The sequence below is a fragment of the Pogoniulus pusillus genome, chromosome 13, assembly GCF_015220805.1.
Source record: "Pogoniulus pusillus isolate bPogPus1 chromosome 13, bPogPus1.pri, whole genome shotgun sequence".
In the NCBI taxonomy this organism is placed as follows: Eukaryota; Metazoa; Chordata; class Aves; order Piciformes; family Lybiidae; genus Pogoniulus; species Pogoniulus pusillus.
In genome coordinates this window covers 15,747,086-15,775,055 of record NC_087276.1, presented here as the reverse complement: position 1 = coordinate 15,775,055, position 27,970 = coordinate 15,747,086, and the positions used below count along the sequence as shown (strand labels likewise).

Here is a 27,970-nt window from a genome sequence, read left to right as displayed (position 1 = left end):
CAGCTCTGCCTCCATCCCGCACCTTTGGGGAGCACCGCTTACAGGTTCTGCTTGGCCCCAGAGCAGAACGCAGACAGGCACAAGAGCACCCAGTGCCAGGGGTCTGAGCTCAAAGCCCACTGGGTTTGCATTTGGCTGGCACAGCAAGGAACCCACTGCAGCCACAGGCCCCCGGGCACCACATCCGTTTCTCACCTTTCACTCAGCTGGGCTCAGCCTATTCCCAGGCCTCTGAGAAGCAAAGTCATGGGACTGGAGCATTTCTGCTATGAGAATAGGGTGAGGGAGCTGGAGTCGTTCAGCCAGGAAAAGAGAGCACTCCAGAGGGACCTTAGAGCTGCCTTCTAATGCATAAAGGGATCCTACAGGAAGGCTGCAGAGGGACTTTTCCTGAGGGTGTCTGGAGACAAGACAAGGGGGAGTGGTTTGAAGCTGTGGGAGAATAGGGTTAGACTGGAGCTGAGGAAGAAGGGTTTTTAGTATAAGGGTAGTGACACTCTGGAACAGGTTGCCCAGGGAGGTTGTGGATGTCCTCTCCATGGAGGTGTTCAAGGCCAGGCTGAATGAGGCCTTGAGCAACCTGGGCTGGTGGGAGGTGCTCCTGCCCATGGCAGGGAGGTTGTAATAGATGATATCTGGGGTCCCCTCCAACCTGAGCCATTCTATGTTTTGATGATGATGATGATCGAAACTTGTTTTTCCTCTTGCTTGTCCAGCCACCTCTGCAGTGAACTCTGCATGTCCCATGCGGCTTCCTCTCTGTCGTGCTCCATGGTAAATGCACCCATGAGGCAGATCCAGCTGCCCAGGCAGAGGCACAGCACTATGAGTAGATCCCTGCCCCAAACACCAGCCCCTGCTTTCCCTGGTGAACATCAGTCAGTGCTCTGAGAAGAGGCAGTGCTGTGTTTGAGCTGGTGCAGAGGCGTATTGGAGAGGCAGGAAGGGACACCCAAGACAGCACAGGGCATAGATTGAACATTTAGTTGCCCATTTACACCTGTAGTAGGTGACTCACCAACAACACACCTGCACTCGAGTGTAAACCAAACTCCTTCAAACCACCTCTCAGGAAAGGCCCTGGGAAAATAAACCATTCACTGAAACCCAAGAGGTCAGCAGGGAGGCACTCCATGGGTGGAGGCAAACTGCCACGTGCAAGGTCTCTCCGCAATGAACTCTCTTCCTCCAGGTAGTCAGCAGCAGGCAGGATTGCCCCAAAGGTGCCCAACAGCCAGAGGGATCTCTGTGGACAACAGGGTGACCACGAGCCAACAATGTGCCCTTGCAGCCAAGAAAGCCAATGGCATCCTGGAGTGCATCAAGAAGAGAGTGGCCAGCAGATCAGGGAAGGCTCTTCTCCCACTCTGCTCTGCCCTGGTGAGGACACATCTGGAGTATCGTGTCCAGCTGTGGGATCTCTGATTCAAGGACAGAGACTTGCTGGAGAGGGTACAGCAGAGGGCTATGAAGAAGCTGAGGGGCCTGGAACATCTCTGTGAGGAGGAAAGGCTGAGAGAATTGTGGCTGTTCAGTCTGGAGAAGAGCAGCCTGAGAGGGGATCTCATCAATGCTGATCAATCCTTCAAGGGTGGGTGTCAGGAGGATGGGACCAGGCTTCTTTCAGGGGTGACCAGTGACAGGACAAGCAGTAATGGATACAAACTTGAACATGAGACATGAGGAGGAACTCCTTCAATTTAAAGGTGACAGCTTTGGATCAGGCTGTCCAGAGAGGTTGCTCTGGTGACTTTTGAGTCTCACCTGAGTGTGTTCCTGTGTGACCTGCCCTAGGTGGTCCTCCTTTCCAGGGGGACTGGACTTAATGATCTCCAGAGGTCACTTCCAACCCCTAGAATTCTGTGATTCTGTGTGATTCTATGGCCCTACCAAGTAACAAATGCAACAGCAGAACCTGCAACCAAAGCTGAGTGCTGAGAGGCAATCATCTCACACTGGAATACGTGATGCTGAGTGTACTGCATATGTCACCATGCAGCTGTGTCCTGGTCCCTTCACGGAGGAGAGGGATTGAAGCCATCCAGAAGAGAAGCTGCTAATTCCCTTCTAACAACCTCCCTCCGTGCCCACACCCAGAGGATGCCCCGGTAGCAAAGCTAACCCTCCTGGCAGTGTTCATGGCACCCCTAGAAGGCAGGAGGTACTATAAGTGGGGAGAGAGAAGGCACAAGGGAAGAGGAAGAGCTGGCTGCAACCTACGCAGCCAAACAGAAGACACGGTGTGTGCAGAGCACTTCTGGGAGGCAGAGGAACGCAAGGCTGCCCTCGCACCGCGTCATGAAAACATCCGCCAGCATTCTCCCACCTTTGGCTTTAGCCTCACACTCCCTGCCGGGAGGAACATCAGCAGCTCATCCAGAGGGGCAGAAGCAGGTCTGGCTGCTGCAGGTGGAGAGGAGGCGGCGCAGGGCACCGGGCAAATCTGGCCAGCAGGAGGCTGGCACCCGGCGCGGGGACTCGTTTGGCTCCCGCCGGTAATTCCCATTTCCCCCACAGGAGGTCGCACTTTGCCGGGCTGGCCGCTGGCCGTGCCGGCAGCCCTGCTCCCGCCGCGCTGCTGCGGCGCCGGCTTCAGCCCGGCTCACGTTGTGGCCCGAGTCCCTCCCGCGTACCCTGGCATTCTCTGCCCCCCTGCCCGCCCTACCAAGGCTGCCGGCCACGCACATGGGCAGCTTTCCAGGGTGACAACCCATCCCACCTGCTCAGGCATCCCTTACTCTCCTCTTCTTGCTTTCATGTCCTTTCTCAGTTCAGTCTCCTAGTCCCTCTATTGCCCCTGCCAAAACACCTCCAGTGTACCCAGTACCTAGCCCATAACTCCAGCCTGGCTCCAAGAGAAGGTCAGAGATCATAGAAGCATAGAACTGTTTGGGCTGCAAAGGACCTCCAAGATCACCCAGTCCAACCTTCAACTCAGCACCTCCACGGCCACTAAACTATGCCCCGAAGTGCCATGGCCACATGTTTCTTGAGCACCTTCAGGGGTGATGACTTCACCACCTCCCTGGGCAGCCTGTTCCAATGCCCAAGATGTACAGCAGATGTACTCTGCAGAAATGCCTGCTCCAGGAAACGAATGCTCAGGGGGCAAAGCATCTCCACACAACAAAATGCTTCAGCATCTGCTCACCCAACATCAGGCTTCAGAGAGTAGACAGAAGCCACCTTCAAGACACAAAGCCAGAGGAGAAGTGCTTGTTTCATGCTATGTGAAAGTTCTCCCAATCTCAGGGAAGTTGTTGCTTGACTGCTCTAGAAATTAAGATCCTTCCTTTATCTCCCTCTGTGCCCAGGGAGTCACTGGGACATGCTCTTTGTCTGAGCCACTGCAGGCTTCAGCATTTGGAGCTTCAACATGCTTCAGCTTCAACAGAAAACATCTTCCTCCAGGAAGAAAGGGAGCTGCTTCCAAACGTGTTTGCAGACCTCACTGTGGGCTTTCAGTACCTAAACAGGCCAGCAAGAATCACTGAATCGCCGGGTTGGAAAAGACCTTGGATCATCAAATCCGACATCTCCCTGTTCACAGCTGCTAGACCACACCCCTAAGCTCCTCATCCAAGCACCTTTTGAACACCTCCAGGGATGGTGACTCCACCAGCTCCCAGGGCAGCCTGTTCCAGTGCCCAGTGACCTTTTTGCTGAAGACATTTTTCCTACTATCAAGCCTGAACCTTCCCTGATGGAAGAAGAATGGGGAGGTTCAGGGCCTGTTGTGACAGGACAAAGGGTGATGGTTTGAACTAACAGAGAGGGAATTCAGACTGAAGAGAAGGAAGAGATCTTTTTATGCACAAGAATGATGAGACCCCCAGCCCAGGTGTGAAATGCCTCACCCACGGCACCATTGCAAGTCAGGTTCTTTGGGGCTCTGAGCACCCTGCTGTAGTTGCAGATGTCCCTGCTAACTGCAGGGAGTTGGACTGGATGGCCTTTAAAGGTCCCTTCCCACCCAAGCCAATCCATGATCCTATGGTTCTGTTTTTCATCAGCCAGCTGGTTAAGTGTGGTTTGCACTTCCTCCCTCACACAGTCCAGCAGCCTAACTGCAGGCTTATGAGGGCCAAGAAGGCAAATGGCTTCCTGGGGTGCACCAAGAAGAGTGAGGCCAGCAGATCAAGGGAGATTCAAGGTTCTCTTTCCCCATCTACTCTGCCCTGGTGAGGACACATCTGGAGTATCATGTCCAGCTGTGGGATCCCTGGTTCAAGGACAGGGACTTGCTGGAGAGGGTACAGCAAAGGGCTACAAAGATGCTGAGGGGCCTGGGACATCTCTGTGAGGAAGAAAGGCTGAGAGAATTGGGGCTGCTCAGTCTGGAGAAGAGCAGTCTAAGAGGGGATCTCATCAAAGCTGATCAATCCTTCAAGGGTGGGTGATCAGGAGGATGGGACCATACTTTGTGCAGAGGAGCCCAGCAACAGGACAAGGGGCAATGGGGACAGACTTGACCATGAGATGTTCCATCTGAACATGAGGAAGAGCTTCTTAAATTTCAGGGTGGTGGAACCAGGAGCAGGCTGCCCAGAGGGATGATGAAGTCTCCATCTCTGGACACATTCAAGGCCTGCTTGTATGTCTTGCTCTGTGACCTCCTTTAGGTGAACCTGCCTTGATAAGGAGGTTGGACTCGATGATCTCCAGAGGTGCCATTCTGTGATCCTGTGATTTGTATGGCCATGCAGTCCACAAGATTTAGCAGAACAGAATCCATTTGGTCCCCATCTGCCATTCTTTGAACCTCTATCTGCCCACAGGCTGCTGTCTCTTCTTATCCTGCCATCACAGGCTCTCCTTCTGATCTCACCTCTGGGCAGGACTCTGAACACCATCTCCTGTGGCACCTGGGTTACTGGACTCGCAAACCCACTGCCCAATGCAAAGACTTTAGTGACAGAAGTGTCACTGTTACGCTGCTAAAACTACCTCTTGATGGTGCACTGCTGAGGATCAGCACAGGAGTCTGGAGAGAGCCTTCACTTCTGACCACCAAGGACAAGGATTTGGCTGAGGGGCACATTCAGTTCAAACCATGGTTCCCACTCCTGAGATCCATCCCACCTCCCTGTGCCTGGGCTGGCTTCTCCAAAGCCTGCCAGTCCCCAGCTCTGCTCACACACAGTGAAGACCTTCTCTCTGCCTGCTTCCCTGGAGCAACATGGCAATGCCTCCACTGCTTAGGCCACCACGAGCCCAAACACAGACCCCACAGGACCCACATACTGCGGTGCAAGGATGGTGGAAATACTGAAAGCAGCTGAAATATTTTCAAACCTCCCACTACATCTCATCAAGTACTGCCCCCACTTACCTCTGTCCTCACACCTCTCTATCTACTCTCATCCTCTTCTCACTCTTTCCTTGCTAGCACAATTTGTATAGTGTAGGGAAGATCATCCCTTTCCCCAAGTGTGAGTGCCATGGAATCATAGAATTGTTTGGGTAGGAAAAGGCCTCCAAGAGCATCCAGTCCAGCCAGCAATGCAACACCACTATGCCCACTAAACCATGTCCCCTGGTGCTAAGGACACACCTTTCTTCAATGCCTCCAGGCATGGGGACTCCACCACCTAGGCCAGTCCCTGACCACTTGAAGCAGGGACATTTTTCCTCCTCCCCAACATAACCCTCCTCTGGCACAGTTTGAGGCCATTTCTTCTCCTATCACCTGAGACCAGGGAGAAGAGCGCAACTCCCACCTGGCTCCAGCCTCCTCTTAGGTAGTGTCTATCTAGGACCCTGCAGAACCCAACACAAAAGAATGTAAAAAATGCCTTTCCAGATGATATTTGGCCAAACAAATGGTTTCTCAGTTCAGCTTCTGGAAAGGGCTGTCATGTGTTTCTACCACAGGAATGCCTTCCCCTCCACAGCAGGACCAGCCAGTCACAAGAAGCCCTCAAGGAAATGCAGATTAACAGGTCTGCTTAGTCCTGCCAGCCGAGCTCAGCCATGCTTTGAACCAGGGAGGCTACCCTGCCTTCTGAAGCACTATCCACAGCCACCACTGCCTGCCACTCCAAGACCCCAACAAACTTATCTGTCCTTGGCATGGTTCAGATTCACAGAATGGTTTGGGTTGGAAGGGACCATAAAGATCACCCAGTTCTAACTCCCCTGCCATGCACAGGGACACCTCCCACTCGCCCAGGTTGCTCAAGACCTCATCCAGCCTGGCCTTCAACACTTCCAGGGACGGGTCATTCCACAACCTCCCCATGCAACCTGCTCCAGTGTCTCCCCACCCTCACTGCAAACAATTTCTTCCTGATCACTCTCAATCCTCCCGTTCTCCAGCTCAAAGCAATTGCCTCTAGTCCTGTCACTCCCGGCTCCTGTCCAAAGTCCCTCCCCAGCTCTCCTGGAGCCCCTTCAGGTCCTGGAAGGCTGCTCTAAGGTCTCCATGGAGCTTCCTCTTCTCCAGGCTGAGCAGCTTCAAGTCTTGCTGCTGTGTTCACCTCGCTCCTAATCACTGCCCTGTAGCTTTAAGGCAAATAATGAAAAACAAAACAAAACCAAACCTTAAGACCCCGTTTAAAATCCACCTGCAATGGCAACAGCTCCTTTTTCTGTTGCGTTTCATTGTCCTCTCCTGTACTCTCCTTGTGGCCCTTTGTGGTTTCTCTTAAGTCTGCAAACCTTACGGGTAAGGGATTTGTTATCTGTTTGGCAAGAGCCTGCGTTACCAAGCTGTGTACATTTACAACACCATATAAAAGATTAGGACTTTATTGGTCACTTAAGCATTGCTAGTTAATAATCTTTAATGTGGCGGTTATTTATCCAGTCGTAAACAGAACACTGCTGCCAAGTCAAGTCAAATAAACACCGTGGAAGACCTTCATCTTCAACATGCACCCATTTCTGGCCTGGCCATTTCAGGGGGTTTGAAGGGAAAAAAAAACCAAAACCAGTCACATTGTCAAGGAGCACAAAACCATCCAGGTCTTTCAGTGTTCTTCTCTGACATTTGCACAGAGCTTTTCCCCTGAAGGCTTTGCAAGGCTGGAACAGTGCAGCCTCCAGTGAAGAACTGCAAGCCCAAGGCTGCCTGCAGTGCCAGCGCCGCCCCTCATCACCACCCCTCATCACCCCTCACAGTCACCCTGCAGTCCCTCACTGCCCCCCCTCAACCCCATCACTGCTCACAGACCCCCCACCATGCTTCACAGCCCATCACCCCCATCCCTCTGACCCTTTGCCATCCCTCCATCACCCCTCAAAGCCCCTGGTACTCCTCAGAGACCCTACCCCCCTACACAGCCCATCACCATGACCCTTTGCCATCTCTCTATCCCCCCTCAAAGACTTTGGTACTCCTCACAGACCCTGACCAACCTTTGCAGCCCATCACCCCCATCCCTCTGACCCTTTGTCATCATTCTAACCCCCCTCAAAGACCTTGGTACTCCTCACAGACCCTTACCAGCCTTCACAGCTCATCACCCCCACCCCTCTGACCCTTCACCATGCCCCTATCCCCCCTCAAGGTCCCTGGTACTCCTCACTCCCTTGCCTGCTCTGTCTTCCACCATGCCTCACGCTCCTTTGACCCCCATCATAGCCCCTCAGAGCCCTAACCCAAACCTCCATGGTAACTGCCCATCACCTCTCATTGCCCCCCAACCCCCTCACAGGCCCTCACTGCACCCTCAGCCCCTCAGAGCCCACTCACCACCCCCTGACACTTCAAACCCTTCCATCACCTCTCATAATCCCTCACCGTCCCACTCATCCCCCAGGCCCCTGACACCCCTTACCACTCCTTGTTATCGCTCACCGTCCGTTTCCCCTCACCACTCCCCGTTATCCCGCAAGCCCCTCGTTACCCCGCAAACCCCGTCGGTGCCCCTCACCGACGCCCACTACCGCTCAAATCCCGCCGTTACACCTCATCGCTTCCCGTTACCCCGCAAATCCCCCCAGCACCTCTCGAATCGCCCCCCGGCGCCCCTCCCCGGTACGCCGCCGGCCCTGCCGCCACCCCTGTCCCCCTCCCGCCGCCGCCGAGCCTCAACCCGGGGCCCCGCGCACGTGCCCGCGCCGCGCGGCGCAGCGCCCGCGCGCTCCCGCGGCAGCGCCCCCGTGCGCATGCGCCTGGCGCCGCTCCGGGCCCCGGTCCCGCCCGAGGCGGCCTGAGAGGCGCGGCGGCGGCTTCGGTAAGGGCGGGATGCGGTCGGCGCGCCCACGCCGGCAGCGGGGCCGGCTTAGGGATGGGATTCGGTGCCGGGCGGCGGTGCCTCCTCAACGAGCAGCCGGGCGGGATCGGGAGGGGGCCTGCCCCGATCCCGGCCTTCGCCGGCCCCCCGTTGGGGGCTCGGCTCTGAGTCTCAATGCTGGGCCATGGGGACGACGTGCCTGGGGAGGAGCTGCCGGGGGAGGGGAGGGCCGGGATGCGGCCCCGAGCCGCTGTTGCCGCGGTGTCCTCTCCGGGAGCTGTCGGTGACCGGCGGAGCTGGCGCTGTCCCCCCGGCTCCCTTGCCAGTCGGCCTCCGGAGGCTTTGGGTTTAGCTGCTTAGGCGATTCCTGTGCGTGGAGGCTCCGGGGGCGTTTAAAGAGCCGGGGGGTGTCTTTTTGCGCCGCAGCGCAGGGTGAGGCTGCGCTGTGCCCTCGGTACAAAACGTGCAAGGGGATGGGGCTAGGATGGGTCCTCCGCTTACTGGAGATGCTCTGCCAGTCACTTGCTGTGCGCTTGTGCTAGCTGGTTCCAGTTAAAGGGCAGCTCACATTCACCCACGGCTTGTGTCCTCCATGTGCTTGACCGTTTGAAATGTCCATCACAAGAGATTTACAGTGGTGTTAGGAGCTGATTTTGTTAGGAGTCGATTTGATTTCTCTTGGCACTGCTCTCTGATGTGTCCACACAGCACATCCTTAGGTGGATGATGCTGTTGGGATGTTGAGGTGGTCAGAACAGTGCCCAGCTGAGCACAGGGGTTAGGCTGCCCACTAGAGCTTGCCAAAACGTTCCACAGCCTCCCTGGGCCTTGAGCAGCAGAGCGAACAACTGAGTGGTTACAGCTTGCTTGGCTGGCTCCAGCCCCAGGAGGTGTCTAGGGACAGCAGGAAGGATGACGTCTGGCAGGTGGTGTGGGAGGCTCTGCAACGAGCTGTGGTATCTGAAAGCTTTGAATTTCCTGCAGGAAGCTGCAGCATCTGAAAGTTTTTCTGACTTGCAGGAAATCCCAGCACACTTACAAGAACAGCCAGGAATACCCAGAGCACAGAAATTACATGGATTGCATCTAGGGCTCTGGATTACCAGAAAAGGGAATTCCCTCTTGGTGGAATTCTCTTCTTTATGCAATCTCTAACAGTCAGACCATTGCAGAAGACTTAGGTCATCACCCTTTACAACTCCCTCAAAGAAGGCTGGAGCCAGGTAGGGGTTAGTCTCTTCTCACATGCAACAAGTGACAGGACAAGAGGAAATAACCTCAAGTTGTGCCAGGGAAGGTTCAGATTGGAAGGGAGTTGGGAGCAAGGAGGGGGCAGTCTCTTCTCCTTGGTTCTCTAGTCAACAGGACTAGAGGAAATAGTGCCAAGCTGCACCAAGGGAGGTTCAGGTTGGATGCTAGGAAATATTTCTTCACTATAGGATTCTCAAACACTGGAATGATTTGCCCAGGGCAGTGCTGCAGTCACCATCCCTGGAGGTATTTAAGCAGCCTGTGGCCCTGGTGCTTGGAAGCATGGTTTAATGGTGACCCTACAGTGCTGGGTTGAGGGTTGGACTGGATGAGCTTTGATGTCTCTTTCAGACAGATGTTTCCTGTGATTCTGAGATATTAGGAACAATATCTTCCCAGCACTGGAACACAATTTCTTCTCAGAAACTGGAACAGGTTGCCCAGGGAGGTGGTGGAGTCCCTATCGCTGGAGGTGTTTAAAAGCTGCATGGATGTGGTGCTGAGGGAGGTGGTTTAGTGGCAGAGGCTTAGCAACAGTAAGCTCTGGGACTTGATGATCTCAAAGGTCTCTCTCAGCCTCAACAGTTCTATGATTTTTGCAGGAGCAACACTGATCACTCAAGGACTCCAGCAGCATTTTATGTTAGCTCTCTGTTGCTACCAAGCAATACATGATACTTCTGTCCTTTGTCACATGCAGGATGGCGGTGGATAGCATTACACAGTAATTAGCTGTTGGGAATCTTTGTGCTGAGTGCCTTGGCTGTCGTTAGTCTTTGTAAGTTTGAAGGTGTTCTTGCAGCAGAAGTTTGAATGCAGGGAACTTTCTGCTTCTCTTTTTTTGCTGTTAATAATTAAATGCTGCCAGGTAAATATTTCTAAGAGACTGTTTGGGAACCTCTCACCTCTGCTCTTCCCAGCTCTCTCCTTTTACTGTGACCTTTGTTTTTCTTCTTTTGGATCTCTTCGCTGCTTCTTTTTGTTCATTTTAAATCTTGAAAGAGTGCCCTTCCCCTGATCAGCCTTCTCACTTGGACTGCTAAACAAAAACTATTCCTGCACTCAAGTCACCCTGTCCATAAATTCAGGGCAGGCAAGCACAGCAAACCAGTCCATGCTGCATGTGGCTCTCACCATCTCCAGCACCAAGGTTACTGCAATCTGATAATGCTGCCCTGGCATTTGTTTAGATCCTTCAGTGCTGAAGCTGGGCAGAGTTAGTGACTAGCAAATTACTGGCAACTGCCCATGAATTTAGTCCCTGTTGTCCTTGTAGCTCTTTAGAAGACACCCTGCACTGTTAGGTTGGTGAGGGCATTAAAGCTGCTTGTATGGGTTGCATGGATGTGTGTTCAGCAGCAGGTGGATGGATGTTAGTGCTCCAAAGAGAGCATGAAAGGAAAAATGGCTGTTTCTATTCCATCTATGCATAGCCCTGAACTGTATCTGAGAGGTTAAAGGTCTTGCAAAGGTCTGCTTGTGGGGTTTAGTTGCAGTGTTCTGACACATGTGGCTATGGTGGGACTTCCTGGGGGGTGTGTAGTGGCGTTTGTCCAAGCAATGTTAGTCTCTAGCCACTTACTCCTTTTGCAGTTGACCAGGCAGGCATACAACCTTTCTGACACAAAAATAGACAGACCTAATTGCACTGTATTAATGATTGACTTGCTTGGAGTTGTGTGCATGGGTGGGAGCATGAGCTGGAGGTGTCCAGCTGTGAGATCAGCTGTTTGAAATTTTCCAAGGGTAGTGTGTGAAGGTGCTCGTGTCTGTGCTGTTCACACTGATTCTTTACAGGATGTTAGGGACTCAAAAGGACTTCTGGAGATCTTCCAGTCCAGCCCCTTGCCAGAGCAGGACCATAGAATCCAGCACAAGTCGCACAGGAATGTGTCCAGACAGGGTTGGAAAGGCTTCAGAGAAGAAGACTCCACAACCTCCCTGAGTAGTCTGTGCCAGGGCTCTGGGACCCTTACAGTCAAGAAGTTCTTCCTCATGTTGAGGTGGAACTTCTGTGCTGCAGTTTTTGCCTCATGTCCCAACCCAGGGCACAAGTGAACAGAGGCTGTCCCTGCCCCTTCCTTCCTGACCCCCAGCCCTCAGGTATTTATAGACATTGCTCAGATCCTCTCTCAGTCATCTCCTCCAGACTAAACATCCCCAGGGCTCTCAGCCTCTCATCAGGCAGTGCTCCAGTCCCTGCAGCATCCTTGTAGCCCTCCCTTGGACTCTCTCCAGTAGATCCCTGTCTCTCTTGAACTGGGGAACCCAGAATTGGATGCAGCATTCCAGGTGGGGCCTCACTAGGGCAGAGTAGAGGGCAAGGAGGGTTTGGGTTGGAAGGGACCTTAAAGATCATCCAACCATTCCAACCCTTCTGGGCAGGGACACCTCCCACTAGACCGACCAGGTTGCTCAAGGCCTCATCTAACCTGGCTTTCAACACTTCCATGCTTAGGGCCTCCAGGGCTTCTTTGGGCGACCTGTTCCGGTCCCTCACCACCCTCAAGGGGAAGAATTTTCCTCCTCTTGTCTCATTTAAATCCAGCTTCTTCCAGTTTGAAGCCATTACCCCTCACCCTGTAACTCCATGCTGTGGTGTAGCTCATGGCTTGCAGAGTGCTGAGGCTGCCTGTAGGACAGCACATGTGGCCTTGTGACAGTCTGGGTTGTCTCCAGGAAGCAGCTTGCCTGCTCTTTCTCAGTGCAGTGCCAGCCTTGGCAGGCAGCAGGCAGTGGGCTGCTGACAGCTGGGGGCTTATTGCATTGTGATCAGGCTGCCTTAGTTTGGGGCCCTGCTCCCATTGCATTTTGGGATGCTTAATGTCCCAGCAGCTCGGCGACTGGGCAGGTCCCAGAGGAGGAACCAAACTCTTCAGGGAGGAGACTCCTGGACTTGCTGTTGTGATGCTGGATCACCAAAACTGTTGAAGAGGTATAATCAGATACTGGTGAAACTGGTCAGGCAGTGGGTGGAACAGGTTCCGGAGGTCTGTGCTGAGTGGTGTTCTGCTAATAGAGCCATAAACGTTGCCATTGTCTGGGAAATGCTTCTTGGCAAACAGCTCTTAGATACCAGAGAAGGCCACACCTCAGATTGTGTCTTCTACCCCTAAGAATCTGGCTGTTCCCATCCATGCTCTCAGCTGCTGTGCTGGACCTAAAGAGAGTCTGAGCACCTGAGAAAGAAAACATGGTTACAGCTGCTCCTGTAGAGGAGGTTGGGATAAGAGGGAAAGAAAAACTCCGTGTTCAACATAAGCAACTGTAGGCACCGAGTCTAAGAGCAATTCTTCTGTTGCCTCCCTCAACTTGTGCAGAGCACTTGACACAGTTCTCCACACCTCCTGGTTTCTAAATTGGAAAGACATGGATTTGATGGGTGGAGCACTCAGTAGATAAGGAATTGGCTGGATAGTGACACTTAGAGTTGTGGCTTGATATCTAAGTGGTGTTCATCAGGGATAAGTACTGGGACCAGTGCTGTTTGTCATCTTCATCAGCCACAGGGAGAGTGAGATGGAGACACCCACAGGAGATTTGCAGATGACACCAAGCTGTATGGTGGGGTCAACATGCTGTGGGGAAGGGATCCATCTAGAGGCACCTGGACAGGCTGGAAAGGTGGAGCCAAGACAACCTCATGAAGTTCAGCAAGGCCAAGTGCAAGATCCTGCACCTCAGTCACAGCAGTCCCAAGCACAAATCTAGGCTGGGGTTGTTCAGTCTGGAGAAGAAGAGGCTGAGACCTCATTGCTCTCTGCAGCTCCCTCCATCGAGAATACTAAAAACCAGTGGGGAGCAGCTGATGGATCCCTTGGTGGTGGTAAACTGGTATTAGAACATTATCCAACTGGTACTGCTGGAGCTCAGCTTGTGCTGTGCAGAGTGCCCAGGGCAAGCCATCAGGAGATCGAACTGCATTTAAGCTCGTTAAAGCAATCCATTGAGCTGTGCCTGGCTCCAGAGGGCATCAGCCTTGCCAGATTGCTCCTCTGCACGAGGTGAAGTGGTTGTGTTCAGCTCGATCCAGTGCTGAGTGGAGTGATTAATGCTGGCTCTGATTCACATCATCACAGAGTAGTTTGGGTTGGAAGGGACCGTAAAGATCATCCATTTCCTGCCCCCTGCTGCAGGCAGGGACACCTCCCACTAGCCCAGGTTGCTCAAGGTCCTGTCCAGTCTGGCCTTGAACACCTCCAGGGAAGGGACATCCACAGCCTCCCAATGTCTGTTCCACAGCCTGTTCAGCCTGTTCCAATGTCTCCCCACCTTTACTGCCAAGATTTTCGTCCTCATTTCCACTCTCAATCCCCCCCTTCTAACTCAAAGCCATTGCCCCTTGTCCTGGCACTACAAAGGTCCCTCCCTAGCTGAGGAACCTGGGGTTGTTCAGTCTGGAGAAGAGGAGGCTGAGGAGAGACTTCATTGCTCTCTACAACTCCCTAAGTGGAGGTTTGATCCACGTAGGGGTTGGTCTCTCTAGTCTCAGGTGACAGAAGGAGAGGAAATGGCTTGAAATTAGCGGGGAATTGGAACTGATGGTTAGGGACTGGAAAAGGCTGCCCAGAAAGGTGATGGAGTCCCCATCCCTGGAGGTGTTCAAAAAAGGTGTGGCCATGGTACTTGGGGAGGTGATTTAGTGGGCACAGTGGTGTTGAGTTGCTGCTTGGACTGGATGCTCTTGGAGGGCTTTTCCACTCCAAATAATTATGTAGTTCTGTTCTGTGATGGGACTTCCTGACAGACTCTTCCACAGCCATCCTCCTCTGCCTTCCATCACTCTTCATGTTCCACTCCCTCCCTCATGGCAAAGCACAACCAGCCACAACCAGCTAACCCTTAGCTACTGACCTTGAGGCAGCTTTTGCCTCCTCTTCACATCAACTGAAGGTTAAACATTTCTCTTTACATGGCTGCCAGAAGGGAAGGGACTTGTCCAGGGTGAAGGAGTGGTGGAGGAAGTTTGGGAAGGAGCAGGAGGAGGAGATGAAGGCTGCCTGAAGTTTCCCTCAGATGTCTTGGGCTCTTTCCCTTTGGCCACTAACTGCTCCCATTTGGGGCCTGCTAGCTTGCAGTAGCTGTTGGCACAGTGGCAGGAGCTCTGTGCCACTGCTCTGAAGCACACTAATTCTGTTGGGTTTGTAAGCACACTTCAGAGCTGGTCATGCTCTGACAACCTTGACATTGCTCATTTGCTTTGCTGTCATTTTCCTTGCAGCATCTAGAGCTCTGCAGTGTGTCAGCAGCCAGCCCTGCTTGCAGAGCCAGTAGATTTATATCAGCCCAAGGAGGTAGAGGACTGTGAGCTGAAATCAAACCTTCTGGCAGCCATGGACTCCAGCAAGTTGGCTGAGCCCCACCTGCTGCACAAAGTCACAGAATCACAGCGGGGGCTCACTTGGAAGGTCATCGAGTGCCAGCCCCCTGCCATAGGCAGGGATACCTCCAACTAGCCCAGGTTGCTCAAGGCCTCATCCAATCTGGCCTTCAGCACCTCCAGGGAGGGGGCATCTGCAACCTCTCTTTCTGGTGGTCTGCAGTGATAAGACAAGGAACAATGGATACAAACCTGAACATAGAGGGTTCCACCTCTGTGTGAGGAGAAACTTCTTTACAGTGAGGGTGACAGAGCCCTGGAGCAGGCTGCCCAGAGAAATTGTGGACTCTCCTTCTCTGGAATCTTTCACACCCCACCTGGATGCATTCCTATGCAGACCACCCCTGGATGATCCTGCTTTAGCAAGGGAGTTGGACTGGATGATCTCTGGAGGTCCCTTCCAACCTCTAACATTCTGTGATTCTGTGAACCTCCCTGGGCAACCTGTTCCAGTGCCTCCCCACCTTCGTGGCAAACAATTTCTGCTCTCCTCTCCCATCTCAAAGCCCTTGTCCCTCATCCTGTCACTCCCAGCCCTTGCCAGAAGTTGCTCTCCAGCTCTCCTGTAGTCCCTTCAGCTACTGGAAGGTTGCTATAAGCTCTCCCTGGAGCCTTCTCTTCTCCAGGCTGAACAGCCCCAACTCCTTCAGCCTGTCCCCACAGGGGAGGTTCTCCAGCCTCTTAGCATCTTGGTGGCCTACTCTGGCCCCTCTCCAGCAGTTCCATGTCCTTGTGCTGGCGACCCCAGAGCTGGAGGCAGTGCTGCAGGTGTGGTCTCAGCAGAGCAGAGGGGCAGAATCCCCTCCCTTTGCTGCTGCTCTCCTTGCTCTGCATGCAGCCCAGGGGTGCAGTGGGTGCAACCATGCTGCCTGCTGGGATGCAGCTGTACTGTAAGGCCATGGACAACTCACAGATCATGCAAGCTTGTGGTCTGGGCAGCTACAGGCCATAACCTGTTCTCTCAGCTCCTGGTGCTGTGGCAGCGGTGTTGGATTCTCACCTCTCGGTGGTGGTAGCAGCAGGCCCTCTAGAGGGGGCTTCCATCATAGACTTTTCTGCAAGGTCAGAACTACAGAAGTAAGAAGCTTCATAAAGGTGTTTTAAGGTGACATCAGCCTGTACCAGTCATAGAGTCATGGAATGGGTTGGGTTGGAAAGGACTTTCAAGATCATACAGTTCCAACCCCCTTGCCATGGACAGAGACACCTCCCACTAGCCCCAGGTTGCTCAAGGCTCTGTCCAGTCTGGCCTTGAACCACCACCAGGGAGGGGACATCCACAGCCCCCCTGGGCAACCAATTCCAGTCTCTGCCCACCTTCAGTACAAGCAATTTCTTCCTCATCTCCACTCTCAGTCTCCCCTCTCCCAGCTCAAAGCCATTGTCCCTCACCCTGGCTCTCCCAGCCCTTGTCAGAAGCCCCTACCTAGTTCTCCTGGAGTCCCTTCAGGTACCAGAAAGCTGCCCTAACATCTCCCTGGAGCCTTCTCCAGACTGAACAACTCCAACTCTCCCAAGCCTGCCCTCAAACAGAAAGGTTCTGCCCTGCACTCACACTTGTTCAGGCACTAACCTGACTCGCTGCACAGCTGCACACCTTCACTATCCAGTGGAAAAGAGAGATGGTACCAGATGAGCAAGCTCATCTCCGTGGCTGTGTGGCCACACGAATCCTAGTCCCACCAGCACGGAGAGGTGGCTGAGAACACATGGCTGTGACCAGCAGAAGGTCAGCATTTTCTTGTCCCTGGCCACACAGAGCAGTGGAAGCTGCCCTGTAGTATAAATTAGAGTTGCTGCTCTTGAGAGTTGGGAAGGGAAATTGCAGACTTTGCAATAGGTGGGTTTGGAGTTGCAAGCTTCTTGAGAAACTTCTTTGGTGTGAGGGTGCTGGAGCCCTGGAGCAGGCTGCCCAGGGAGGTTGTGAAGTCTCCTTCTCTGGAGACTTTCGAGACCCATCTACATGCATTCCTGTGTGACCTGGGAGGTTGGACTTGACGATCTCTCGAGGTCACTTCCAACCTCTCTGATTCTTTGAGAAGTTAACATAAAGATCCATGCCTCAGCTTGGACCTTCAGTTGGGGAGATGCCCTTTCCATGGAGATGTCCTCAGAATCAAGCTCTTGCTGGCCGTTGCTGACTTACTTGAGCCTGAGTAGCTGCCAGAACAGAAGGAGATGGCAACTTTCTTTGAATGCCTTTGCTGCAGAGAAGAGTTTTGGCCTTGGAACAAGTCAGTGTGGCTGCCCCGAGGGAAATGGGAGGTTGCATGTTCCTGAATCCTCTCTTTTCTGTTTTGCAGGAGAAGCTGAGAGTCAATTTCATGCCTGGCTAAGGTCTCCAGTGCCCCAAGTGCCCTGCTATGCTTCTCCTGGCACCATGGATGAGTACAGCCGCTTCGTGGATTGGGACAAAATGGATGCTGGTGCCCAGAGCCAGGATACGAAGGATCTAACCTGCACTGAGTTCCAGGAGCTGAAGCAGCTGGCCCGCCAGGGCTACTGGGCCAAGAACCACTCTCTGAGGGCCAAAGTGTACCACAAGCTGATCAGCAACATCCCGTGCCGCACAGTGACGCCGGACGCCAACGTCTACCGCGACATCGTGGTGAAGATCGTGGGCAAGCGCAGCAGCAGCTCCCTGCCGCTGCCCGAGTTCGTGGACGACAGCCTGGTGCCCAGCTACTGCCTGAACGCCGAGGGCATCGGGGCCGTCAGGAAGATCATCCTCTGCGTTGCCAACCAGTTCCCCGACATCTCCTTCTGCCCGGCGCTGCCCTCCGTCATCGCCCTGCTGCTGCACTACAGCAAGGACGAGGCGGAGTGCTTCGAGCAGGTCTGCCGCATCCTGGCCTGCAACGACCCCTCCAAGCGGCTCATCGACCAGACCTTCCTGGCCTTCGAGTCCTCCTGCATGACCTTCGGGGACCTGGTGAACAAGTACTGCCAGTCGGCGCACAAGCTGATGGTGGCAGTGTCCGAGGACGTGCTGGAGGTCTACTCGGACTGGCAGCGCTGGCTCTTCGGGGAGCTGCCCATGGCCTACATCGCACGGGTCTTCGATGTCTTCTTGGTGGAGGGCTACAAAGTTCTCTACAGGGTTGCCTTGGCGCTCCTCAAGTTCTTCCACAAAGTCCGAGCAGGGCAGCCCCTGGAGTCTGACAGCGTCCAGCAGGACATCCGAGCTTTCGTCAGGGACATCGCCAAGTCCGTGTCCCCGGAGAGGCTGCTGGAGAAGGCCTTTGCCATCCGCCTCTTCTCGCGGAAGGAGATCCAGCTGCTGCAGATGGCCAACGAGAAGGCTCTGCAGCAGAAAGGCATCACGGTCAAACAGAAGAGGTAGGGCTCCTGCTGCAGGGGGGCTCAGCAACCTCGGGGCTTTTCCCAGCATGGCTGACCCAGCCTGTCCTGGGTGCCTGCTGGAGAAGCTGTGCTGGGCCATACTGGTGTCTCTGCTCGGTGTGACTGACCCAGTCCTCTTGGGGGCCAGATATGGAAGCTGTGCTGGGCCATACTGGTGTCTCTGCTCGGTGTGACTGACCCAGTCACTCCTGGGGGCTAGTTATGGAAGCTGTGCTGGGCCATACTGGTGTCTCTGCTCGGTGTGACTGACCCAGTCACTCCTGGGGGCTAGTTATGGAAGCTGTGCTGGGCCATACTGGTGTCTCTGCTCAGTGTGACTGAGCCAGTCACTCTTGGGGGCCAGATATGGAAGCTGTGCTGGGCCATACTGGTGTCTCTGCTCGGTGTGACTGACCCAGTCACTCTTGGGGGCCAGATATGGAAGCTGTGCTGGGCCATACTGGTGTCTCTGCTCAGTGTGACTGAGCCAGTCACTCCTGGGTGCCTGCTAGAGAAGCTCTGCTGGACCATGCTGGTGTCTGCTGATTGTTTCTCTGTGTACAGTGAAGTGTTGCTGGGCTTGTAATGGGAACTGTAAATGAATACTAGAAAAAATGAAGCAGTTTCCCACAGCTTAGTAATTAACTTCTAATTCCTTTTTGCAGGTCCATATTAATTGCAGGTATTGCATCCCAAAAGTGCCTTCAGGAGCTGCTTTTAAAGGAAAAGGCCTTTTAGCAAAGCTGGCCAAAAGAGTGGTGCATTTTTGGGAAGAAATGCACCCAGATGTCCAAATTCCTTCTTGCCCAGGAGGTTATGGCTATAAAATGTCCATGTGCTGCTGCCCAGTGCTGCCAGCTCAGCAGTTTCTCTAATGCAAGTGGGCAAGCATTGCCTCACTGGAAATGCTTGGCTTAACTGGGAATACTTTACCAGAGCTAGGCAGAAATAAGTCTTATTTACAGGTTGCTTTTAAAGTGAGCGTGACTGCAAAGCTCCTCAAAGTCCAGAGTACAGTCACCATGGGAAGGAGTTGGCCTGTCTTGTGGTGGCTCCATCAACCATTAGAAAGAATGATTTGCAGAGAAGAGGAAGGATCCTGACCTAAACAATAACTGTAAAAGCATAGAATCATAGAATGGTCTGGGTTAGAAAGGACCTCCAAAGGTCATCTAGTCCAACCCCCCTGCTGTCAGGAGAGACAGCTCCAACCAGAGCCTTGTGAGTCTGACCTTAAAGATCTCCAGGGATGGGCCCTCAAACACATCTCTGGACAACCTCTTCCAGTGTCTCACCACCCTTATGGAGCAGAACTGGTTCCTAACATCCAATCTAAATCTGCTATGCTCTAATTTCAAACCACTGTCCCTCGTCCTATCTGCAGGCCTTTGGAAACAGCTCCTCTTCAGCCTTCTTGTAGGCCCCTTCAGGTACTGGAAAGCTGCTCTAAGGTCTCCCTGGAGCCTTCTCTTCTCCAGGCTCAACAGCCCCAACTCTCTCAGCCTGTCCCCACACCAGAGGTTCTCCAGCCCTCTGATCACCTTCATGTACTCCTCTGGACCCCCTCCAGCAGCTCCAGGTCCTTGTGCTGGGGGCCCCAGAGATGGAGGCAGTGCTGCAGGTGAGGTCTGAGCAGAGCAGAGGGGCAGAATCCTTTCCCTGTGCTGCTGCTCTCCCTGCTCTGGCTGCAGCCAGCACACAGCTGGCTCTGGGCTACCAGCAAGCAGTGCTGGCTCCTGGGCAGTTTGTCACCAGCTGGAACCCCAAGGCCTTCTCCTTAGCACTGCTTTTGAGCCACTCCTCTGCCAGCCTGGATTTGTGCTTTGGGTATCCCCCAGCCGTGGGCATGTCTCAGGTTGGATCCCACAGTGACTGCTGGAGCAATGAGCATTTCTCTGGTGCTCCTTGGGATGTAAGGGAGTTCTCCTGCCCAGCTGTGCTTGGCCTATGCAGGGAGATGAAGAATTCTTTTCCAATCAGGCAGATAGCAGAAACAAAAATAAAGGCCAAAACAAGAAAATGGAAATATGAATTATTTCAGCTTGTCTGTCTGTTTGTTGTTCTGGTGCTTGGCACTGGAATCAAATCTTGTTTGTCTCTCTCCAGGCTTCTCTCAGTTGCTTTGTGGTGGATCTAGGAAGTCACTGATCTTTTCTGTCTTTTTTTTTTGTCTTTCTCCTCACACCTTCTTCTTCTTCTGTCAATCCCATCCCCACTGCACCCCTCCTGTTTGCAGTGTTGCATCTCCCCAAAGGTAGGTCGAACACTTGAGTCTCTGTGCTTTGCTCCTTCCCTCTGTCTTTGGCTGAGTGTTTTTCCCAAGGCTGTGCCTGGTGCTGGGACAGGAGGAGCTGGGCAGCATGGGCAGCCTCTGGGTGCTGCTGGGGTAACACTGCTGCAGGGTTAGCTCCAAGCACCTGCAGGGCTGTTAGATGGGGACTGTGGGCAGATGGATAGCAGAGCACTGCCATACAGCCATGCAAGCCTCTGTTTTCATAGAGTCATAGAACTTTTTGGGTCGGAAAAGGCCTCCAAGAACATCCAGTCCAAACAGCAACCCAACACCACCAAGGCCACTAAACCGTGGCCCCAGGTGCCACAGCCACACCCTTCTTGAATATCTTCAGGGATGGGGACTCCACCACCTCCCTGGGCAGCCTCCATCCCTTCACCCAGATCATTGATGAAGACATTGAAGAGAACTGGCCCAGCACTGAGCCCTGGGGAACACCACTGGTGAGTGGCCACCAGCTGGAGCTAACTCCATTCCCCACCACTCTTTGTGCCCAGCCATCAGCCAGTTCTTAACCCAGAGTGGCAGGGAGCAGTGTTAACAGTGGGGTGCCAGTCCTTTGTGCACCAGAAGAGAATGTCTGAACCCCTCCAGTAACACCTTGTCAGAAGTGTTAGGCGATGTCCCACAGCCACACCTGCTGCAGATGTGAGATGTCCTCAACTTCTGTTCTGCTTTGCAAGCTTTCTGCAGCTGGTTGGAATCATGCTGGAGTGATCCCAACTTGACACACCCTTTGCAGTACCCTGTCTGTGTTCACACTGGGATCTCTGTGACTTTGAAGCAGGTAGTGAGTTTTCAGAGTCAAGAACTCAGAGCTACTCCCTCGTGTCAGGGAGGGCAGAGTCACTCAGCCATGGAGCATTCACAGTTAATGAAGTCATTCATCAAGGTCTGGCCTGAAAAGCAAATCTTACCGAGCGCAGCCCAGTGGATTGCGAGAGCTGATAAGCGGAGAACTTGGAAAGGAAACAGCTGCCCTGTGCCTGGTATCTGCCACAGAGCTGTGGGCTTCAGTTCATTCCTTGGAGAGTCCTCTGGCCTTGTTGCAGATCAGAATCCTCAAATGACTTAGGTTTGAAGGGACTTCAGAGATCATCTGCTGCAACCTCCCATCCTTGGCAGGGACACCTCACACTAGCCCAGGTTGCTCAAGGCCTCATCCAGCCTGGCCTTGAATACCCCCAAGGAGAATGCATCCACAACCTCCCTGGGTCATCTGTTCCAGAGTCTTCCCACCCTCACTGGAAGGAATTTCTTCCTAACCTCCAGGCTGAATGAGGAATATATGTAAAGGTGATGTCCCTCCTGCCAGGAGAAGCTGTACACAGCTGAACAGGTCAGGAATGGACAGGGACAGCCTCTGCTCACTTGTGCCCTGGCATGGGACAAGGGCAGTGGATGGAAACTGCAGCACTGGAAGTTCCACCTCAACACGAGGAAGAACTTGACTATAAGGGTCCCAGAGCCCTGGCACAGGCTGCCCAGAGTGGCTGTGGAGTCTCCTTCTGTGGAGCCTTTCCAGCCCTGTCTGGATGTGTTCCTGTGCAGTCTGTCCTAGATTCTATGGTCCTGCTCTGACAGGGTGGTTGGACTTGAAAATCTCCAGAGGTCCCTTCCAACCTCTAACATTCTGTGATCCTGTGAACACAGGCCTCAAGTGGGATCTGAGTAAGAAGTCCCTTAAATCAGCACTTCAGAGTGTCCAGGAGAAGGAACACGGGGACTAAGGAAGAAGGACTTCTGGTTAGTTGCCCAAACTGATCACAGTAGAGTGAAACGTGCAAATAAGTGAGGCTTGCTTGTTTGAGTAAGCTTTAAACTGTTGGGATGTTTGCTACTGACTCTCAGCCTCCAGAAGGCCACTCACAGAAACTAGTTGACTGCCCTGGCTGCTTTTTAATTCCTCAGATGTGAGAAAAAACTGGTTTCTGATGGGCTGAAACCAAGGCTCTGCTCTGTAGCGCCACCAATCTTTAGCTGCAGACCAGCCAGAACCAGATTCTCAGCCCTAAAGGGAGATTCTGAAGATGTTGGTTCTAAGTCTTGGCTCATGCTGTGCTGCTTGGTCTCTCCTGTGCTTCAGCTTGCTTTGTTGTACAGATAATGTCCTGGTCAGTGACACTGAAGGTTTTCAACCCCACTAGTAGCTGCAGCTTGCTTCAGTAGGTGTCCATGTAAGCGTCTTGCTAATTAAATAGAGTCATAGAATGACCTGGGTTGGAAGTGACCTCCAAAGGTCACCCAGTCCAACCCTCTCTGCAGTCAGCAGGGACACCTTCAACTAGATCAGGTTGCCTAGAGCCCTGTCCAGCCTCTCCTTGACTATCTCCACGGATGGGGCCTCAGCCACCTCCCTGAGCATACCACCTCCCTCATGGTGCAGAACTTGTTCCTAATACTTGCAGCAGTGAAGGCAGTGGCTTGGTTTGTTTTGCTGGAGCAATCACAGAATGGTAGGGGTTGGAAGGGACCTCTGGAGATCATCCAATCCAACCCCCCTGTTAAAGCAGCACCACCCAGGGCAGGTCACACTGGAACACGTCCAGGTGGGTCTTGAAAGTCTCCAGAGAAGACGACTCCGCGACCTCTGTGGGCAGCCTGCTCCAGGGCTGCAGCACTCTCACACCAAAGAATTTTCTCATGCTGAAGTGGAATTCTGTTTTTTACTGGCCCAAGGAGTCCCTTCAGCAGAAGTGCTGACAATACATTTCACAAAGCACTTCCTAGTGTCTCCAAAGCAGCACTGCTCTGAAGCACAGCACTGCTGAGTGCAGGGGGTTTGGTCGAGGTCAGCCGTGAGGGTCCCCTTCAGCCCAGTGCAATCTGGGAGGCTGTGGTTTCTTGCTTCTACAGGCAAAATCTAAAATGTGTAGCTTGGGTGGCTTAAAAAACGAGCTCAGCTCTCCAGACATGCAGATATGCAGTACTGAGAGCCTCTGTGCTCCAAGGAACAAGAGGAAAGGAATGTGTCATTGTCAGAAACCCCCCACCAGCAACTGGCAGATGCTTGCAGCTGAGCCCTTGCATGCAAAGCAGACTGCCTAAAGCTTCTCAATGGATGCCTGCCCAGCAGTTCAGTGTCTTGTGCAAGCCCCTTTGTCACCCTCACTGTGGACTTGGCTGTCACTGCTGCATTTGAAAGCTGTAACATCAGCCACGGGTGCACTAACACTGTTTAATCCCCAGGCTCAGAGGCTCTGTGCTTTTTTAACCTGAGAACTGAAGGCTGCTTGGGGGCGGATGGTGATGATGATGTTTAGTATTACTGCTACCTTCAGCTCTTAAATTTGTACCACTGATGGGAGTTTGCTTTCCAGTGCATCCAGAGTTCCTGTTGCCAGGCTCTCTCTGTAACCACGAGCCTGGGAGCTTCTTTGGTTCTTAACGAAGTGGAAGTCAGTGGCAGTGATGTTGTTCCAAGAGGTGAACCTTTCCAAGAGCTTCAAACGTTTGCCTTGGATTAAAATTCTTAGCCTGATTCCCCTAGGATTTCTGAGGGGGGTAGGAATTCCCTAACTCCATGCCAGGAGGAAAAAGCATTCCCTGAGCCTTTAGGAGGTTGGCTGTTTCTTTAGGTGCTTAACTTTAGTGCCAGGGAGGGTGTCTCGGGCAGCAAACACAATCTGATCTCAGGTCCTGCATTATGTCCTCTGGCTCCGAGGGAAGAGGAACTGCTCCAGGTATTCCAGGAAGGCCAGGTCCCTGGCTCTGGAGGACTAGGTTGTAGCTAATTACCTCCACAAAGTCTTGGCCTTCTAAGCCCCTGGGCTGGAGCTTTGACCCATACCACATCTGCCAGGGTCTTTCAGAGGTCAGCTGGTTTTGTGTGTTACTGCCTAGCAGTCCAAAACGTGTTGTTGTCACACTCTTGGTTCTGAAGGCTCTGTGTTGTGTTTCTCAGGCAGAATGTGCACTTAGCAGTTCATGCTGAGAACTTCAAGTCTGAAATTGTCAGTGTGAAGGAGATGAGAGATATCTGGTCCTGGATCCCAGAGCGCTTTGCACTGTGCCAGCCCCTCCTGCTTTTCACCACCTTGGAACATGGTTGCAGTCTAAGCAGGTAAGGAAACTCCCTCCCCTACTCCTCTCTGCTGTAGGGTGGAAAGGAGCAGCTGGTGAGCTGTTGGCTGGGGTGACAGAAAGGCTGTGCCTGCAGAATAGTAGTGGTGGTAGGATGTGAATGTGACAGAGCCACAGCATCTGGCCGGGGCACTGCCTGCGGCACAGCATGGGAGCCCATTTTGAACTGTCCAAGGCCAACTGGAAAAGTCTAACTTGGGCCAGTTCACAGAATGTGCTGGCTTGAGACTGAGTGTGAGTGGTTTAACCCTGTGGCTGCTCTGCAGGCTCCTCTGATGGAAAACCACATTCAAAGTCACTGCAAGGGTGCTGGAATTGGAGAACCCTCTACTTATCAGTTTGATTGCTGGAGCTTTTTTAAGTGGGGTAAATTAGCTGAGTTCTCCTTGCACTTGACACTGAAGACTTTAATCTTGTAGCTCCTGATGGTGACTTGTGCAGTTGAGGTACTGTGCCAGCTCCACCTGTCTGCGAGGCAAGGGAAAAGCAAGCAAAAATGAATGCATCAGCGTTATCTTCTCTGAAAGCCCTTCAGACACAGCCACCAGGCCTCAGGGGAAAAGCCTTCCTCTAGGGAAATCCTGTCAAAGGCCACTGCTGTGAGCGGGGGTCCTGGAGTCACAGGGAGCTGAGCAGAGAACTGCTTGATAATGTTCCTGTACGCTCAGCTGGTCCTTCTGATGGGCTGTAGGAGGCATTTGCAGGAACCTGATGGTCTTTTTTGCTGTGCCATCAGACATTAAGGAGAAAAAGAACCAGAGCCAGTGTGGTGCTTGAGAGCTCATTTTTGTGTGCTCTGCCCTTCAGGTTCTACTCTCACAGTGAGGGACATGAACCAACACTTCTCCTCATCAAGACCACAGCCAAAGAGGTGAGTGAGGGTTCAGGCAGTTCTGTAAGGCTGCATTGCAACACAGCTTGGTCTTGAAAGGGACCTGCCGTTGCTTGGGGTTTTTCCCCTAACAATGCTTGCTGTAAATGGTTCTGTTCGTGCCTGTGGGTTCTGCATTCTTGGCTGAAGTGTCTAAACTAGCTCTTAGTCAGCTCTTCTCCTGCAAGTGATGTGGGATGAGGGGCTGGAGATGCTCAGTGAGCTCCTGGACAGACTTTTAAAGGCAGAGTAGAGGGGGGAGTCTGGGGAGTTGTGTTTAAGTCGTGATTCATGGGAGATATTTTGACTTCCTCCAAGATGTAAGGAGAGAAAATGGCAGACTTTAAATGGGATGAGTAGTGTTGGGCTACACAATGTGAAAACAAAAGCTTTAGCTTCATCTCTGACACCTGTGAAGCCAGCCTAGATCGGCAGGGATGTGGCCAGCAGGGAAGGGATGCTGCCCCTGTACTGGGCACTGGCTAAGTCACACCTCAAATCCTGGATTCAGCTTTGGGGTCTTCCTGCCAAGAAGTACACTGAGGGGCTGGAGCATGTCCAAGCAATGAAGCTGGGATCTGGAGAACATGGTTGGTGAGGAGTGGCTGGGGCAACTGGAGGTGTTCAGCCTGGAGAGGAGAAGGCTGAGGGGAGACCTCATTGCTCTCTATGGCTCCTCGAGGGAAGGTTTGGGCTAGGTGGGGGGAAGAGCTTTTCTCCCTAGCATCAGGTGATGGAATAAGAAGAGATGGCCTTCAGTTATGCCAGGGGAGGTTTAGGTTGGACATAAGGAACAATTTCTGTGCCCCAGGAGCAGTCAGGCATTGGAACAGGCTGCCCAGGGAGGTTGCCAGCCCTGGAGGTGTTCAAGCAATGTGGGGCCATGGCACTTAGGGACATGGTTTAACGCCCACAGTAGGGTTGGATTGAGCTTGATGATCTTGGAGGGCTTTTCCTACCAAAACAGTTCTATGACAATGCAATACTGCTCCCTCTGAGCTTCCAGTTCAGCCAAGTACTTAAGCTCACCACAAGTGAGCAAAAAGCAGCAGCTAAACAGGGAGGAACTCAGCTGAAGTCAGGAGGTGCAACCATCACCCATGAGCGACGTTCAAGCGATCATTAAGCCTACTCCTACCTAGCCGGGGGGCCACCAGGCCCCCCGGCCTTTAGATCACCTCCACCATTCACCCAGTGTGCACCACAGGGGACTCACCAGTGATGACAGGAGGAGGATCCCTCTGCCCAGTTGGGCAAGCTTAGGGCTGCTGCCTTTCCTGGGGTGGATTAAATAGGGGAGTGGGCAGGGAGGGCAAAGTGGCCACACCTGGGGTGGGAGGAGACTCCAAGAGAACCCAGGTGCTCTGGGTTTGGGGGAAAAGGGAAATCTGGTGCAGGGTGGGAAAGCAGCAGGTAGGGTGGAAAAGGGGAGTGGTGCTGAAAGGAGGGAGATGGGGAGGAAAAGGAGATGAAAAGAGGAAGATGGAGAAAAGGAAGGAGATGGAGAAGAAAGGTGGGAGATGGGGAGGAAAGGAGGAAAATAGGGAAAGACAGGAGATGGAGAGGGAAGGAGGCAGATGGGGAGAAGTGGGATTAAAAAAATAAGAAAACTGAACTGTAAAAAAAATAAAAAGTCCTGCTCTGTCAGAGTGGTTGGACTGGATGAGCTTTGGATGTCCCTTCCAGCCCCTAACATTCTGTCATCTCTGTCCTCTGATGTGAGGACAGGCTGAGGCAGCTGGGGTTGTTCAGCCTGGAGAAGAGAAGGTTTCAGGGAGGCCTCAGAGCAGCCTTCCAGTGCCTGAAGTGGGCTACAAGCAGGCTGCAGAGGGATTGTTTCCAAAGGCCTGCAGGGACAGGATGAGAGCAATGGTCTGAAATTAGAGCACAGCAGATTTAGATTGAATGTTAAGAACAAACTGCACAACAGGGGTGCTGGAACACTGCAACAGGTTGCCCAGGGACGTAGTTGAGGCCACTGGAGATATTCAAGTCAGTTTTGACAAGGCTCTAAGCAACCTGAATTAGTGGAGGATGGCCTTGAAGACTGCAGGGAAGTTGGACTGGGTGACCTTCCAAAGTCTTTTCCAACCCAACCCATTCTGTGATCTCATGCTTGTTTGAAAAAAACCCAAACCAACCCAAAAGCAAACAAAGAGAGAACCTGGGGAAGCTGTGACCAGAACACAGATGCCTTATCTAAGGAGTCCTGCTTCTCTGCTCTGCTGTGTGTGATAGCCTTGGGCAGCACAATCTAACAACACAACAGCAGCTGCAGCCCAGGCTTGTTTTAAAAAGCCACTGCAGATAACAGAAAAGCTTCCCAGAACCTCCAAAGGAGGACAGAGGTGCTCCCTGTGCTCCTGTTTGTTATCTGCAGCACCAAATGCTCTATGCTGAACATGAGGCCTTCTTGCAGTGCAGCAGGGGGTACAAAGCTGCTGAGGGGTCTGGAGCAGCTCTGGAAGGAGCAAAGGCTGAGAGCCCTGGGGCTGAGAGCCTGCAGAAGAGCAGCCCCAGAGGGCATCTGAGCAATGCTCAGCAAGAACTAAAGAAGCTGTGGGGGGCAA

At 53.0% G+C, this 27,970-nt stretch overlaps 1 protein-coding gene across 2 annotated transcripts in view; it reads left to right on the top strand.

Annotated features, from left to right (window-relative positions):
* The first annotated feature begins 8,104 nt into the window (after positions 1–8,104).
* TBC1D24 (TBC1 domain family member 24) overlaps positions 8,105–27,970 on the top strand; it is a 30,281-nt gene continuing 10,415 nt past the window's right edge. Inside the window, exons 1-5 of one of the 2 annotated variants that reach the window (XM_064153122.1) lie at positions 8,105–8,180; positions 17,115–18,150; positions 20,390–20,407; positions 24,351–24,509; positions 25,337–25,400. In XM_064153122.1, coding sequence (XP_064009192.1) covers positions 17,192–18,150; positions 20,390–20,407; positions 24,351–24,509; positions 25,337–25,400 — 1,200 coding nt within the window. In that variant the 5' untranslated portion in view covers positions 8,105–8,180; positions 17,115–17,191. The remainder of the gene's footprint in view (positions 8,181–17,114; positions 18,151–20,389; positions 20,408–24,350; positions 24,510–25,336; positions 25,401–27,970) is intronic. The other variant, XM_064153123.1, reaches the window with a different exon arrangement.